General features: G+C 42.7%; 2 protein-coding genes across 3 annotated transcripts; one reads left to right on the plus strand and one right to left on the minus strand.

The window, feature by feature from the left end:
• The first annotated feature begins 2,033 nt into the window (after positions 1-2,033).
• LOC100840186 (eukaryotic translation initiation factor 4G) lies at positions 2,034-10,840 on the plus strand. Of its 2 annotated transcripts, none has more exons than XM_014903409.2 (10): positions 2,034-2,200; positions 2,621-2,804; positions 2,904-3,022; positions 3,330-3,455; positions 3,577-3,641; positions 3,729-3,785; positions 4,267-4,473; positions 4,554-8,938; positions 9,984-10,178; positions 10,262-10,840. In XM_014903409.2, exons 2-10 carry the CDS (start codon positions 2,644-2,646, stop codon positions 10,569-10,571), a joined length of 5,625 nt encoding a protein of 1,874 aa, XP_014758895.1. In that variant the 5' UTR covers positions 2,034-2,200; positions 2,621-2,643; the 3' UTR covers positions 10,572-10,840. The 2 variants fall into 2 exon arrangements, with proteins under 2 accessions (XP_014758895.1, XP_014758894.2); XM_014903408.2 differs by having other exon boundaries at positions 4,321-4,473.
• A 308-nt stretch (positions 10,841-11,148) lies between these two features.
• LOC100827542 (casein kinase II subunit beta-1) lies at positions 11,149-15,310 on the minus strand. Its single transcript, XM_003580208.4, has 5 exons — positions 14,873-15,310; positions 13,693-13,911; positions 12,512-12,621; positions 12,249-12,414; positions 11,149-11,689 (listed from the first exon to the last, which is right to left on the minus strand). The coding sequence occupies exons 1-5, from the start codon at positions 15,078-15,080 to the stop codon at positions 11,559-11,561; spliced, it is 834 nt and encodes a 277-aa protein (XP_003580256.1). The 5' UTR covers positions 15,081-15,310; the 3' UTR covers positions 11,149-11,558.
• Positions 15,311-16,417: the final 1,107 nt, after the last annotated feature.

Consider the following 16,417-nt stretch of genomic DNA (forward strand, 5'->3'; position numbering starts at 1 on the left):
CACTTTTATTTGTAGCTGATTCTTTCAAACACTATGTATAAATGCATGTGACTTGAATGTTTAACTCGTGTGGAACTTTATAATATATTTGTTGCTATTCTGTTTCTTTGGTGCTGCTGTATTCCTGCTATTTTCTGTGCTGTGTTGTATTCCTGCTATTTCTGTACTACAGGAATATTTATTTTTATACATAATTCATTTATTTTTTTCGGGGAAAAATAGTACCAGTGGCGGTTATAAACCACCGCCACTGAACATATAGCGGTGGCGGTTAGACACCACCGCCACTGGAAACGGTTCTAGTGGCGGTGACCATAGACCGCCACTGGAAATGTCCAGTGGCGGATACTGCGCCCGCCACTGTTGTACTCCACGCACTTTTCGGGTGGTGCCGGAGGGATTTACAGTGGCGGTTTGGAGGTCTTCGGTGGCGGGTATTTTACCCGCCATTGGTGATCTCGGTGCAGCAGTGGCGGGTATTTTACCCGCCACCGGTGCTAAAACCTCTAGTGACGCAGAGTTGGTGGCGGGCGTGATCACCGCCACCAACCCCATTTTTTTACCGCTACTGGAGGGGTTTTCTGGAGTAGTGCCGGCACCGTAACCAAACGCATCCTAAAATTATAAGCCATTGACGTACAAAAGAGGAGGTATTAACCAACTAAAAAAACTAAAAACTTTTTGAAAGATGTACGGTATGACTTCTTCATATATTTGCGTTCATTCTCTCATTATTGTTAATTACTAGCAGAATGCCCATACGCTGTCACGGTTCAGGAAAGCCACTTTTGGGTCTTCTTCTTTTTTTTCTCTTTTTTTGCCTCTTGGGCCACACCCGTTCTCCCTCTTGGGCCAGCTTCCTCGAGAGCGCCCAGCCCATGTCCGCACGAGCACTCGTGCTCGTCTTCCTTCTCACGCCAAAAGCAACACACACGCGCGCCGGCCGCCGCAATCTCCGCCCTTGACGACGCCTCCTCGACCCGCAACCCGTCCAGGTGCTCTAGACCGTATCCCACGGCCCTTCCCTTCATTTTCCCCTCCTCAATCATCCCCCATAATCACGGCTGAACTGCCTTAGCGCGCGTTGTCGTAGCGGCTCCCGTTGGCCCAGATCAACATGCCGGGGATGAGGGCTGAGAGAACGAACATGTTCCCCTGTTTTCTGTGGAATTAAACGGCCGCTGAATCGCCTTAGCGCGCGTTGTCATAGCGGCTCCTGTTGGCCCAGATCAACATGCCGGGGGATGAGGTCATGACGGCTGAGAGAACGAATCTGTTCCCCTGTTTTCTCTAGAATTAAACAGTGCCTGAAAAGATGGAGCCTGCAGACCAGCGCCGCCGGCTCTCGGATGGAAGGAGGCACCGCATGCTGGACCATATTTTTTGTGAGGAATCAATCTGCCGTTGCACCAACAGATAATGAGCATCACCAAAGCGTCAGAGCAAGGTCGAAGGTGTGAAGAGATACCTTTGGGCTTTTAATTGGGTTTTCTTCGCTGCGTCAGGGGAAGTATTTTTTATGTTGGATTAGGAAGGGTCTCCTATTGGGGAGCGCCAGGAGGGGGGAGCTCGACGTCTGGAGCAGACGAAAGAGTGGTTTGCGTGCGGGCAGACGATGTGGGTCTCGGGGGCTTGACGAAGAAAAGGGAGAAAAAAATGGAACAATCCATATTTTTTACATTGGTAGGTATAGATAGATTCGATGTGGGCTCAAAAAATTTATAGGAAGTTTGACAGACGACGGTGAAAAAACGGTCCGTATTTTCTTTAGACACATACATAAAACTGACGGGCACCACACGTCATCATGACCCAGTTACTATACAGTGGATCCGATATGTCAGCAAAACTAGCTTTGGTTAAGATAGCCATAACCATAAGGGGAGTGGTTAAGGGCTTAAACCCCAACCACTAGTCCCCGTTGCTAATCCTGGCGAAAGGCGGTTAAGCACCGCCCTCGATCAACACGCGTCGCCTCCTCCTGCTTGGCTGCTTGTCGCGTCCCTCTCATCCCCTCTCCTCAGTCCCCCCACTCTTCCCTCCAAATTTCTCCGATCTTCTCGCCTTCCTCCCCAACTGCCCGCCCCCCTTCCGTATCCACTTCCCTCCCTTCCCCTCCCTCCCCTTCACCTCCTCTCGGCTTCCGATCCCCTAACCTAAACCCCTGCCGCCGCGCCACTCCGCCGCTCCTCCATCTCCTGTACGACTCTCTTGGTGATGTCTTTCGCCTGTTTCATATTGGGCGTTTTCCCCTTTTGGTAATCTCGGTTTTCTTTTGATGCCGCGGGATTATCGCGTGTCCGGATTTGGGTTCGCACGAGTATATTTTGCGGAGGATTTTTCCTGCATTTTGTGATATCCTAATGGATTTTGTGTCACGGCTTTGATCGTATTTGGTACCATCTCCACCGAATTGCTCTAGTACTTTTTAATCCCCTAATTTTCTTCCTTGATTTTATTTTGACGCACAATGCGGCCAATTCGTGCCCAGATTTCTTCGAATTTCCGTGGAAATTTTCATTGCAATGTGGTCCAATCGGTCGAACCCTAGCTAGATTTTTATCAGAACTAATTGGGATGAAACCTTCAGCCGATTGTTTTTTTTTTTTGGCAAATGCAGAGGTCGAATCGAACAGGGGATATATGTACAGGAACCAGTTTAGGCCGGATCGCTTCAACGACCACACCAACGCCGCCCGAAGGCCCGGCCGTGGCTTTGCCAGTGGCACGCACCATTGGGTCGTCTCTGGCGGCCGCGGGAACGCGGCTCCAGGCGCGCGGCCGCGTTCACCACCCAACCGGAGGTAAGGGAGTGAGGCTCGTCAAGCGCCACTTGGCTTTTGTTGACGAGAGTATAATTAAGGTGTTGGTGTGTGTAAATGGCATGTGGATTGCATTTGCAGCGGGAGGCCCGGGAGCGTGCAGCAGTACAGGCCAAGGTCACCAGCTAGCGCAGCACCCCAGGGCCAAGGGAATGCCACTACATATGCTTATGCTGCGGGTGTCGAACCGATGAATCGATGTATGAATGTTTGTGTTAAGAACAATTTTGTGGCTATCGCTTTCCTTGTAAATGTACATGCATCACATGCGCAAGAAACATGTTTTTTGTTTTGCTGCTAAAATCATTCAAATATCTGATGTATGTAGCCCTAAACCTTGAGCACTTTTTTTTTTCTGGCCAGTTGTAGCCCTAGCAGATATTGATGAAAGATTATTTGGAAATGAAATAATGAGGCTGTTTTTGTTCGTGCGATAATAAGCTTGGATTCGGGAATGTTGCTAAAGTTGTCTTTCTTATTCACATTGTCTGATGATTTCTATTTTAGCATCTTTAGGATCATTGGAGAACCAGAAGCCTTCTAATGTGACTGATCAAAGTGATGTTCTGAACTTAGAGTCTGCTGAAAGAGCCAGGGCAGCAGATTCTTTGAATCCGACAAAGCACTCAGAAGGTTCGCTCTGCTTCTCAGTTATAAAAAACAGGCCATAACATCAAGAAAGCCCCCTAGCCTCGTGTGACTTTATTGTAACTTATGATGAGATGACTTATCTTCTTGGTTATATTGACTGCAGGATCTTCATCCACTGCATTTACTCTTCAGTTTGGTACTTTAAGCCCAGGAGTCATTAACAAACAAGTATGGCATATCTTTGATTATTGGTTATGGTTGCTACTTTTTTCAAAGCTCTGCAATGGTTAACACTTAATGGTGATATTTTTACAGTGTATTCCCAACTCAACCTCGGCCCCTCCAGATTTTAATGAGAAGAAACATGACAAGGTCCTCTGATTTATCATCGGTTCTCCTACTGGTCTTTTTTCTGCACTTAGAACTGCTGACTCTATTCTTAAGAAAACCATGTGTAATGAATGCTTGAATTGTTTGCTTGTTATTGACTTGTAAAATTTATTACTCGTGCCGACGCCAAGGCGTTAAGGAATCTGTTAACTGAATACAGTTTGATTTGATTTTTTTAGCCTCTTATGCTTTGCGCCTTCTCGCAGTTCTTGTAATACAACATGACACGCATTTCGGTGTGTGTTCAATAAGGAAAAATGAATACCCTTCTTCTGCTCATCATACGGTAGCCATGCACCTTTGCTGCTGTTGTAAATCACCATGCTTTTGTGTAGCCATGAAATAATGTACTTGCATCTTTGGATCATCATGCTTCTCCAATTTGGAATTGAAATGTCACATGTAGCATATACGTGCCTTCCTATTTGCATGTTGCACTTATCTGTATATTTGATGTTGTCAGGCACCCCATGGATTATTATCTGATTATAACACATTGCCCTTACCACCTGACCAGAAGCAGCAAAAGAAAGAAGCGGCAGATAACCAGACTGATTTGATCGACAAGTATGATGGTGTGCCTGCTACAGTTTCATCTAATTCATGTGCAGTACCGGATCATGAATTACCTCAGACACCAGTGCTGAAATCTGTTCCCCCGGCTGAAAAAGTTAGTACCTTTGCCAACTCGCTCTCAGTTGCTTTCACAATTATCTCATAACATAAGTGTACCTTTTATGTGGTCTACAGGTATGTATAGATTCATGTAAGATGTTGGCCAGGAATCCCTCTTCCCCAACCCATCAACAGTTGCAAAAGCAAGACGGAAGGAAAAATGTGATTAATGCTAGCCAATCTGATACTATGCACAAATATCCTTCTACGAAGCCCAAGATAAGTGTGCAGATTCCAGCTCCGTATACTCCCAACATAGCACCGCCACCATTTATGCTTCCGGTAAATGGAAGACCGTTGCATGTGGCTTTCCAGCAGAAACAACCTCAAGTACCTGTTGAATTCAGGGGCCCTGGTGTGCAAATGCAGTCTATTGGTTCTGTATCTGGCTCCGTGCCTGTGAAAATGGCCATGCCTATGGGTAATGCGCCCCATGTACCACCATTTTTTGTTCATGGTGCTCATCCTCGTGCATTACAACAGCCAGCCTTCATTCACCAAGGACAAGGTATGGGATGTGCACCTCCAGCTTCTCCTCACCTTCCTCAACTTGGCAACATGAGGATTACACAGGAGTTATCTCAGCATCAGCCTAGAAGTAGTGATGAACAGAAGAGAACTATCAGGATAACTCATCCAGAGACACATGAAGAGCTCACGCTAGATAGACGTGGTCATAGCTATATGGATGCTGTTTCTGTACAGATGCCTCAGCATAATATGAACCAGCTAGTTCAGCCTGCCCCAACATTTTCTCCCCTCCATAAGGTGTATTACCGGCCAAACATGTACAATGCAGGAAATATCTATCTTCCTAACACCAGTACTGTTCCTGTTTCAAACCGGCAAATGTGCCCCAAAATGCAGCCACCAACACATAACTTTGATCCGACTAACAGCCAGGCAATTACTTCTATCAGTCCTCCTATGGCAAACCCTTGGCTTGATGCTAGTTCCAGGCCACCAACCAATTTATCTGCTGCCACAGAAGTTTCCAATTTCAAAGGCTTAGTGCCATCGACCATATCCCCTCCAGGTCAAGGTGCACTAAAGCCATGCACTATCTTCCCATCATCTCAGACAAGCATATCTACCTGCATGGCAGAAACTCCCATGTTTTTAAGGCATTCTGGTGAATATGCTTTGTCAAGTCAGCAAAGAGTTCACAAGCTTGGGATGGGAATTTCTCAACCTGAAAGGTTAGTTTCAGAAGCAAATCGCAAACTTTCAGGTGCGACATCTGGTATAAGTTGTAATATGGGTCCTCAGTCAGTTTCAACCCAGCAGACACAAACTGGTCCAGCTTTAGTAGGTCATGCTACATCTGCTGCAGATCCTCAAATTATGTCAGCCTGTAACATAACTTCAGCATGTGTAGCAAGTGGTCCATCGTCAGTTAAAGCAAAACCTATTATTATAGAAGAAGAATCATCAGTATCTGCAGTAACTTCATCATCTGATTCAAAAGGCCAGTTATCTCACATTGTGCCTCTGCAGTCTGAGACATTTGTGGATACTGAGGCTTCTTCCGGAAGTGGTAATGTCATTTTGACTGTAGATTCCTTAGGATCAGAGACATCATTGGCTGGTAAGAATTTAAAATGTGATGGCAATAGCATTTTAGGGAAACCTCCACTCAAATATGCACAGCAAATTGTGCCGCCAAAGTTTCCATCAACTAGCATAACTACTGAAGATCTCAAGGGCAAAGTTAATCATGTTCCTTTTCCAGAAGAAACTTATGAAGTGAATTTTTCACTTCCTTTGCAAATCCATAATGTGATTAGAGAACAGCATGTTTTAAATGCTGGAGTGACGTGCTCCAAGTCTAAGGCAGAACACGTCGATGTGACAATGCCAGGTGCTGCTTCTGGTTCGGAGAATGATACTGATGTTACTAAATTGGTGATATTTCATGCATGTGTGGAATCAGGTGATTTGCATCTTTCATCATCCAATGGTGATCTCCCTCAATCAAATAAAAACAGTCTAGCTTCATCAGATGCACAAATTGGACCATGTGAACAAGAGAATAAGCTGGAAGACAGTGTACAGGACTCTCTAAGTATTTTCATGAATACAGCTATAGTTTCCAACTCAAGTATCTCTAAGGGGGAAATGAACCATGATAGTATTGAATCAGGAATATCTAGTCATTGCTCTGCTGCTACTTCAATGGTGCTAACGAAAAAAACTGTTTTGGAGGCAACCAGAGCCAAAACTACCCATGGAAGAAGAAAAAAGAGAAAGGATATACTCCATAAGGCCGATGGACAAAAGTCTTCTGATATTTATTATGCACCTGGTTCCGCCGATGAGAATTTTGCCAGCACTAGTGTAGAAGTTGTTGGGAGTTCTTCGACAGTTGATCTAGCAGAGACCTGTACACTAGATACTGAAATGGGCGCTTCGACAAAAAGTAATGATAACCAGAACAAAAATGATTTCTTCGATTGGGAAGGTGATATGGAAATCTCTAGTGAAAAGTTGAGAGATTATAGCTGCAAGCATTCTAACAATGTGGCAGAAGTAAACAAAGATACATATGGGTATGGCCAGAAAAGGTACTCTCAGGATTTTCTTTTAACAATTGCGCAGAGTTGCGTCAGTCTGCCTGAAGGTTTTAAGATTGGTTCTGATATTTATGATGCAATAATGAACAACAGTAGTGAACATAATCCAAACAGGGCAAGGATAAAAGATCGAGTTTCAGCTAATCAACTTAACCGCCATATGGCTAGCGGCAAGCTTGATGAGAATAACTGGAGAAAATCATATCATTCTCCTGTTGCTGGACGTGATCCACTTCCTGACACCATTCATCGACCTTCCATTTCTAGTTGGGATACAGCACATCGTGCTGGGCGTGGATCTTCAAGAAGTGTTTCGCAGACCCAGTCACCCAACCAGTATACTGGTGAGATTCTCTCCAGAGCTATGAAAGAAGTAGCATCTCAACGCAGCATGTCACGTGGTTCTGTTGATCAGAGGTGGCAACATAGAACTAATGTTCAGGGTATGTCATCTCCTTCTCAAGTTGCTGCGCCACTCATGCACAAAGCTGAGAAAAAATATGAAATTGGTAAGGTGTCTGATGAGGAAGAGGCAAAGCAAAGGCAGCTGAAAGCTATTCTCAATAAATTAACCCCCCAAAATTTTGAAAAACTTTTCGAGCAGGTCAAAGCTTTGAATATTGATAACATAGTTACACTTAACGGTGTCATTTCTCAGATATTTGACAAAGCCTTGATGGAGCCCACCTTTTGTGAGATGTACGCCAGTTTTTGTTTTTCCTTGGCTGGTGAACTGCCAAATTTTGTCAAGGATGACGAGAAAATCACTTTCAAGAGACTTCTTTTAAATAAATGTCAAGAAGAATTTGAAAGAGGGGAACGAGAGCAAGCTGAAGCTGACAAGACAGAAGAGGAGGGTGGAATGAAACAATCTGAAGGGGAGAGAGAAGAGAAACGGCTCCGGGCACGCAGGCGCATGCTAGGAAACATCCGTTTGATTGGGGAACTGTACAAAAAGAAAATGTTGACTGAGAGAATAATGCATGAATGCATAAAGAAGCTACTGGGTGAGTACCAGCACCCAGATGAGGAAGATCTAGAGGCATTATGCAAATTGATGAGTACAATAGGTGAGATGATCGACCATGCCAGGGCAAAGGGGTTTATGGATTTATATTTTGACATTATACAGAAGCTGTCTGCAAATTCAAAGTTATCATCACGTATAAGATTTATGCTGGAAGATGTGATTGATCTTAGAAACAACAAGTGGAGGCAGAGAAGGAAAGTTGAAGGGCCAAAGAAGATTGACGAGGTTCGCAGGGATGCTGTCAAGAAAATGGGCCAATCAACTAGGTTAGGTTCTTCTCCTAATTATAACTCATCTGCCACCTCCATTAGCTCAGCCTTAAGACCAGGGCCTCCACTGGATTATGGTGTTCGTGGATCTTCTGCTTCTCGTGGATCCTCTGAAGTTCGTGCATATGGATCCCACAATGTTAATCTGGATGCAAGATATCAGACTTCAAACAGAGCCATGGCAGTTCCACTCCAACAAAGGCGGTCTGATAAATCCATCCGCCTTAGTCCTCAAGGTGACTTGGGAAGAGAAATGTCACTTTGTGGGAAGCCACCAGGTTCAAACGACATTTTGCCAGAAGTTCCTTTGAGCAGTCATCATGGTCAAACATCAAAAATCTCAAGACAAAGTTCATTTACGGGAGCAGCAAATAACCAAACAAACTTACAAGCCACTGCTGATACTCCTAAAAGTCAGTCCTGGGGAACTACAGATCATGTTTCACCTATAGTATTGACTTGTGTCAATCCTGTTGGCCAAATGCATACACCCTCCACAGTCATTAAGGATATTTGTTACGAAGCAAGAATATTCCCGGAGGAGGTTCTTCAAGAAAAAGCAATATTGACCATAAAAGAGTTCTACAGGCAAGTATGCATATGTTTTTGAATGAACTCATGCTTCCTTTTATATGCTTTAGAATGCATAATCATATTGCTCGCTCTTTTTATCACGAAAATGATGCGGGCGACCACCTGTCCTTGTTAGCTCCAAGGTCGGCACTTCTAGATTTTTATTTCCCATCATTTGTCAAGTATGGTTAACTGACTAAATATTTAGTTCCCAATATCAGTTGTAACTGTATCAACACTCGATTTTTATTTTGCATGCCATTTGTCAAGTACGGTTAACTGGCTAAATATTTGTAGTTCCCGATATCAAGTTGTAAATGTATTACAACACTAGAGATGAAATCCATGCAGCTATTGACTGTTTTACGGGGTACCTGACAATGTTTGGTTACATTTTTCACATGGCTTTCTGACATACTCTAAATCATTAAGAACTTCCATAACTCTGCCCTTCTATTACGCAAGAATTTCATCTGCTTGTACAATTTATTTATTTCATTCATCAATATTTTTTCCTAGACATGCCTTTTTTTTCCATAGCACAAGGTCATATAAAGATGTTATTGGCATGTGTATGTGGCATTACTTAATCACAACAGTAGTCTATAAATAAATTTGTTTAAGCATTTAGAAGGAATGTATGTTCTACTATGAAGTAGGAAAGACCCAAAATTGAAGTGAAGAGGATTTAAACCTGGGTGGTGGGATTTTAAATCTGACTTCCCCGTGAGCTGAGTCAGGCTCAGTTCCTTGCAATATTCTGTAAACTAAAACTCAGAATTTGACATTTTCTCATGTCCAATGATATGAGCGATAGTGACTACTAAAAAAGTTAACATGTTTTTTTTACATATGTACTCCCTCCATCCCATAATTCTTGTCTTTGTTTTAGTTCAAATCTGTACTAAAACAGCGACAAGAATTATGGGACGGAGGGAGTACATGTTTTCTGAAGCTGGATGCCTATCTCTCGTAAGATGGCCCAAAGACTAAGATTTGCCACTAAGTTGCTGTTTAGTGTCTTCGTGGTTTCACCCTACCATGTTTTTTTTGTGTCCAGTGCTAAGGACGAGAAGGAGGTCGGGCTGTGCATGAAAGAACTGAACGCTCCCAGTTTTTACCCTTCACTCATATCACTTTGGATCAATGACTCGTTCGAAAGGAAAGACCTGGAAAGGGAACTTTTGGCCGAGCTTTTGGTGAACTTGTGCAAATCTCAGGAGAGTCTGCTAAGCCAGGGAGTGCTGCTCCAAGGGTATGGTCCATTTGCTCAGTATTCTCCTCTCTTGTACCGTAGTGGTGTCAAAGCTGCTTGTAAGTGCCTGCTTCTTGTGTCAGGTTCCAACATGTTCTTTCAACCTTGGAAGATGCGGTAACTGATGCTCCGAAAGCAACCAAGTTCCTCGGGCGGATATTCGCCAAGGTCATACTGGAAGACGTGCTCTCGCTGACTGAGATCGGACTATTGCTACAGGACGGCGGGGAGGAGCCAGCACGGCCTGCGTCGGACCAGGGGCTCGCTTCTGAGGTTCTGGGGAGCATGCTGGAGTCAATAAGGGTGGAGAGGGGCGACTCTGCGGTGGACGAAATCCGTGCAAAGTCAAACCTGCACAGGGAGAACCTCAGGCGACCTGGCCTGTGCGTCTGATCAGGATAGGGAGGCGGAGTGGGTAGATCAGTAGCGCTTCTTCTGCTAGGTTTGCTGGATCCTAACCTTATTAGGAAGAAGAAACGTCACAAGAAATTTTGTCGGGCCTTGCTAGCTCACTTAATTATCTCTTATTACCAAGTTACTATAGGTGCACTTTTGTTAATATTTTTCTTGGTTCAGCTTATGTTAATTAAAAAGCTCTGCTTTATCTTGTGCTGAACTTGACAGTATATTTTTTTTGACCAGTACTGAACTTGACAGTATTACTGTTAGTCTGTTACGTTATTTCCTGCCTAGCTCCACTCTTGCATTACTCTGAGATTTCAGTTTTAAGCACGACGCATCTGAAAAACATTTATATGTACGACCAGGACCGGGCACTACGCAAGTAAACAATATACTCCCTCTGTCCCAAATTAACTGACGTAGATTTGTATAGATTCTTGTCCCAAATTAACTGACATGGATTTGTATAGATTCATGTCACCTAATTTGGAACGGAGGGAGTATTTCTTTATGCACCGGCATATATAAATGGCCATACCATAACACACAAGTAAGCAAAACTCTCGAATAAAAGAAACCCACAATAGAAGCCTAATAGCAGGTAAAGAATAAGAATTGCATGAGCCCATGTTTTACATTTTTGCCGTTGCCATCATATTTTGACAAAAGAACCTATGTTAAAATAAAATGACAAATACACAACAAGGCTACAAAATGCCTTCTTTTAGTAACTGCCAAGCTCAAATTTAAGATATAGAAAGAACAGGATGCACCTATGCTAAACAAACCAGGGGCGTCAAATCAGAATGTCAGGCGTGGGAGAGAGACAATAGAAGGGAGGTCAGCCTGGGGTCAGGTGGATTTCAATGAAATGCTAAATTCCAATCGAACCAAGTGATAGGACTTGTGCCGGATGTGCTGTGCAACACATCATATCAGATCGCTGCGACTCTTTTGCACCTTCAGTCTTTAAACTTACTATGGCTTATGAATTTTGAAGCCAAAAACTCTGGGGACATAATCCTGTGACGGCTTCTGGGGCTTCAAGTGTGGGTACGTCATCAGAAACAAGTGAGGAAATGTTGTTCCAAAATAAGCTCCATCAATGTCTACATAAGAGTTAAAGAGTACATAGCTGGACAAACCATATTTTCTTTCCAAAGAACAAGAAACACAACTCAAATACGGGAAAATGATAAACAGTTCTCTTTCCCGTCTGCTGAAAAATTCTTTTGATCTATTGGTTTTGTAGCAGTAATCTAGAGAAAATGTTATAATGTTTTGCAATTTTGAGGGAGGGGTTAATTCCATAAACATTTAGAAGGCCAAGAATATCAGTAACTACAGATGCAAGATCTACCTTTTTCAAAAGGTGCGAGAGAAAATTCTAAATATTTAAATTTCTTTTTCTAAGGATTTGCCATGCTACAGTTTCACGCAGAAGCATAATATTTGGTTCATGAAGTGACTGATTTTGTGGGGTGTCAATTCAGGGTAATGGATAAGCTAAACATTCTAACTGAACATACTATGAGAGTACAAGTTACAAAATGACAGTAAAGAAAACATAATCAGGCAACTGAAAAGTTTGTGCGCTACTGGAGGGAGATCAGAATGTGGTGAGCTTTTGAGTTCAAAAGCACATGCTTACTGTAAATAAAAGGATACTGCTTTGATATTTGGATCTCGGGTAGTAGAGATCTTCACACTTTGGGCAGTAAATTTTCACGTTACTAGAACGAGGAATGTCTGATTGGGCAACTGGAAGACATGGTTGACCACTGCAGTGCACCCTAGGACATCTGCCAAAGTCATAGTTCTTGTACTTATCCAACTGCACAAAATAAAACATGGAAGGAACCAATTAATTACCATACTCAAGCTTATCCATCAGAAAATAACTTAATAGAACTATAGAGAAAGAGTTTCACCATTGCAGCCAACCCTTTACTTGTAAGAATATATCGAACATGAATCAATCCATAAAGCATCTCAGCAGCTGATTCAATAAGTTCATTTTGCTCTTCTGTCAACATATCACCTGTGAATTGCACAAATCAAATTTTAAGTGTTGCATCAACATTCAACAAAAAGCAGTTGGTTGAATGAAGCAAAAAAAAGTGCGGCAAAAGAAAGCAACATAAAAAGATTTTTCCTGGTCAAAGATATGAGGCTCTATTTTCAACTATAGCAGTTGCAACATAATATAAGAGAGAAAAACTAGTGGAGGAAGCTGCTGGTAGAATCCTTCTGGACAAGACTGAACTCTCCTCCCTCTCTTTGAGAGCTTTATGCCCAAGCACGACATTATCTAAGTCAGATCCATATGTCACTCTTTTTTTATACCTTGATGGATCCATGTTATCCTATGAATTAACGGTGGATATCGATCCTAGTTATGAATGGTACACTACAGTGAGGGGAGTGGTGACAAACTTAATGTCTCAACCAATATGTGCTTGTATTGATTGCAGGACAATACTGAGTAAATAAATTTACAGAGCACCATATTGTTATGTTTTCTAAGAGAACTTCTGGGGGTGCAACAGAGGGCCCCGTAAGGTTGTGGATGCAACAACCCCAGTTCAAATTTCACTTCTACCAAATTTCATGGCATGGTACCTTGGAAAAAATTCTTCTGCTTTTCATATACACATAACACATTACATCTCACTACTCAGGTATCGTGCTGTCATGAACCTACCGAAAAAAATTCCCTTGAATCTGGATTCTGGGAGGTGCAGCTTTGCTAGAGAAGTAATTAGATAATCAAGCCAAACAACCTCACTACCCAGCCAAGCAGAGTCAAAGAGCTGGAGTATAAATTTTCCGTTGCATTCGCTCAACCTTGGGTAAGGCTAGGTCAAAACAGGCAACTAAACACACCATAAAAGACCAGCTACAGCTGTTGACTAGTCAAACTAGCTAGGGGCGGCACATGGTAAAAAGGGCAGATTTATTTTATGGTTCGCTAATCAAAGGAAAAAGACACCAACAGGATCCAGCTATTTATCTAAGTTATGAAGATTATTGAGGTAACATAATCATCAAATATTTATGTAACACATTTATCTCCAAACATAAGTACCAAACAGAAAAGGAAGTGGGATACCATGTGAAGACTCAACATCCAATATCAGATCAAGAGCATATTCATAATATGGAACTTGACCGCTTAGCCCACAGAGATTGAAATCGTCTTGTATGTAATCATCATCAACTTCACAGAAGAACTCATTTCCTCGCAAGCTGCAGAACCATGAAATCCATGATGTATCTTCTCCATCAGAACCACTCAGATCTGATTCTTCACTGTCAGTATCCGATTCTCCTGTAAGTCAATCGGTAAAAAAATAGTTACAATTGAAACAAGAAATACCAAGAACAACTTCAGGAACATTAATTATAGAAACTAAGTTAAAACAGGTAGGAAAACATGGTTGCAGAACATAAATTCATCAGTATTCGACAACATATATTGCTAATGTGTGGGGTTTCCGTCCAACTAACCAAAGAGACAAAGGCACAAATGTAGGCCCGATAATTTAATCACACCAACATATTGCAGTGCAATACTAACAAAGCGTAAACAAAATTCACCTAACAAGCAATAAAGTGGACTTCGCAGCTTGTCAAACCAAATGGGAACCAAGTGCCCTTAAAATTACTGGCTCAATACTAACGTGTTTTAACACTCCCTCCGTCCGGAAATAAGTGACTTGGATTTGTATTTCCGGACGGAGGGAGTAGCTTAACTGCATATATTACTGAGTAAATAATTTGCACAATTCTATTGGTGATCTCAACATATTGCGGCGCTTTCATGCCTGACACATCCCATGACCACGATCAATTGCAACATTGTGTGTCTGGCCAATTGCATTACCATGCTTATCTGCTCTGTAGGAATCATAAACTAGAAATCTACATCACTCGTCAATATTTGCATCTTCGGGCTACCTCACACCAGCAAGCATTACAGTATTGCACAGAAGCTTGAAGAAAGGATGGTATGAGAGCATGGCATAGAAGTGATCTAACGGTTGAGCACACCATTGCTCCCTTGTTCGTGCACAAATTGCTAAACAGAAAATCATTATCCATCTAATAGGCTAACCCCTTCAGACCTAATTCCTCAAGCTACAAATAAGTTACCAAGGCAGAACAAAATCCACCTATTCCAGTAATCCGGTCGCAAAACACAGTTGATCTATGAACTTGTGACACCAACGAACTAGTAAGATAACAAGATAATCAGCAAACTAAAAATAGCGCTGCGGGAGAGAACTCACCATCGGATAACTTGCTCTTGGACATGGCTGTGGATCCGCCGCCGGAACGAGGCATCTCTGGCTGCTTCCCGGCGGCGATCCGGTCCCTCTCGCGGCCGCCGGAGAACCCCCACGAAGTCGACGGAGAGGACCTGTCCATCGCCTCGCCCACCCGCTTCCTCTCGCCGGCGCCCCCAGCCGCCGCGGATACGCCCCGGTCTCTGTGCATCTCCTCACCCCTCACCCTCTACTCCTCCGTTGTCCCCCGATCTTGAGGCGACGAGGTGGACTAGGAACCGAGGTCGCAGGGCTAGTGTGGGAGGCCGGTGGTGAGAGGCGGGTAGATCACGCGTCCGCTCCGACGCCCGAGAGGAGGACGCAACGGTGGACGGAAGGGGGAAAGAAGAGCACGCGGGGCTATTCGGTAATTCCGACAAACCTTGGGGAGGACGATGCTGCCGCATGCCATGATGTCGTGGGCCTCTTTGTATGGCCCCATGCACTGCTGGAAGAAGGCTTGGAACTTGCCGCCCCAGAAGGCTAGGAAGAATTGGGCTCTGGCTCTGCCAACTGCCGCTCCTGAGTTCCTGGTTGCGTGTGAAATCATGGTAACAGTTTGATACATTACGGTAACAGTTTGAATATGCAAAATTATTGGTAGGAGTAATTTAAGTGATTTTAAATCGATGAAATCATGGAGCTAATTTGTAATTAATTAATTATTGATTTATTTCTACAATTGATTGAAAAATTCATTAGTTGCGATATGAAACCAGTGTGTTGGTTTTCTATTTAATTGATTTCCATAAATAGCTCAATGCCACTGGTGGACAGTTAAAAGTGTTGTGCGACATGCATCATTATAGCGATGTGTGACACTAAATTCAAATTTAAACTGGTTGGATGGCTGACTTTTGAATCTGACACAACTAGTACGTTTAATATTAGAATCTTTATCTTTATTTTCAACAACGGGGGTACGTCACCACTATACCACGAAATTCTTTTATGACGATTGTTGATTTGGTACAACTTATTGTGAGAAACAGTGAGAACGAATATGGATCATAGATTAAAATAATAGACAACAATATGATAATCTTTTCAAAACTTTACTCATAGTACAAAAGACTCAATCGTGCTTCGTCATAAAAGAATTTTTAGCATTTTTTATACCGATTGTTAAATGGAGGTAAACGTTCTAGCATATGGACTGTATTACCTAAATAGTAGGTAATACTATAACAATATCTTTATGCATATGTTTTTAGTTTTTTCTTTGTCAATAGGTTTTTGCTTGCAGGAGAGGCATGAGCATCCCATTTAAATTGGAGTTGTAGTCTTCGGTTTCGACATCTATTGCACATGACATGATCTTTTTTTCATACAACCCAACATATAAATTGTTGAATATGCCATTATAAAGAGTAAATCAAGAAACCCATATTTATCGAAGTTCGGTATAAGAAAAACCACATTTTTGGAAAAATTCACTTAACACAACTTGTGCTAACCATTCTCAAGAGAAACCCATAAATTCACAATTTAGATGGTTAACCGAACATA

Source organism: Brachypodium distachyon, chromosome 5 (genome assembly GCF_000005505.3).
Source record: "Brachypodium distachyon strain Bd21 chromosome 5, Brachypodium_distachyon_v3.0, whole genome shotgun sequence".
Taxonomy (NCBI): domain Eukaryota; kingdom Viridiplantae; phylum Streptophyta; class Magnoliopsida; order Poales; family Poaceae; genus Brachypodium; species Brachypodium distachyon.

What these genes read in the sequence shown, in the direction of transcription:
- LOC100827542 (XM_003580208.4), bottom strand. Translation starts at nt 15,080, where the DNA reads ATGCACAGAGACCGGGGCGTATCCGCGGCGGCTGGGGGCGCCGGCGAG. An exon ending in GGATGTTGAGTCTTCACATG is followed by an intron (nt 12,622 to 13,692) that starts GTATCCCACTTC and finishes TGCAATTCACAG; the next exon opens with GTGATATGTTGACAGAAGAG. An exon ending in GAGATCCAAATATCAAAGCA is followed by an intron (nt 11,690 to 12,248) that starts GTATCCTTTTAT and finishes ACTCTTATGTAG; the next exon opens with ACATTGATGGAGCTTATTTT.
- LOC100840186 (XM_014903409.2), top strand. Translation starts at nt 2,644, where the DNA reads ATGTACAGGAACCAGTTTAGGCCGGATCGCTTCAACGACCACACCAAC. An exon ending in CGTTCACCACCCAACCGGAG is followed by an intron (nt 2,805 to 2,903) that starts GTAAGGGAGTGA and finishes TTGCATTTGCAG; the next exon opens with CGGGAGGCCCGGGAGCGTGC. An exon ending in CAGGGAGTGCTGCTCCAAGG is followed by an intron (nt 10,179 to 10,261) that starts GTATGGTCCATT and finishes TTCTTGTGTCAG; the next exon opens with GTTCCAACATGTTCTTTCAA.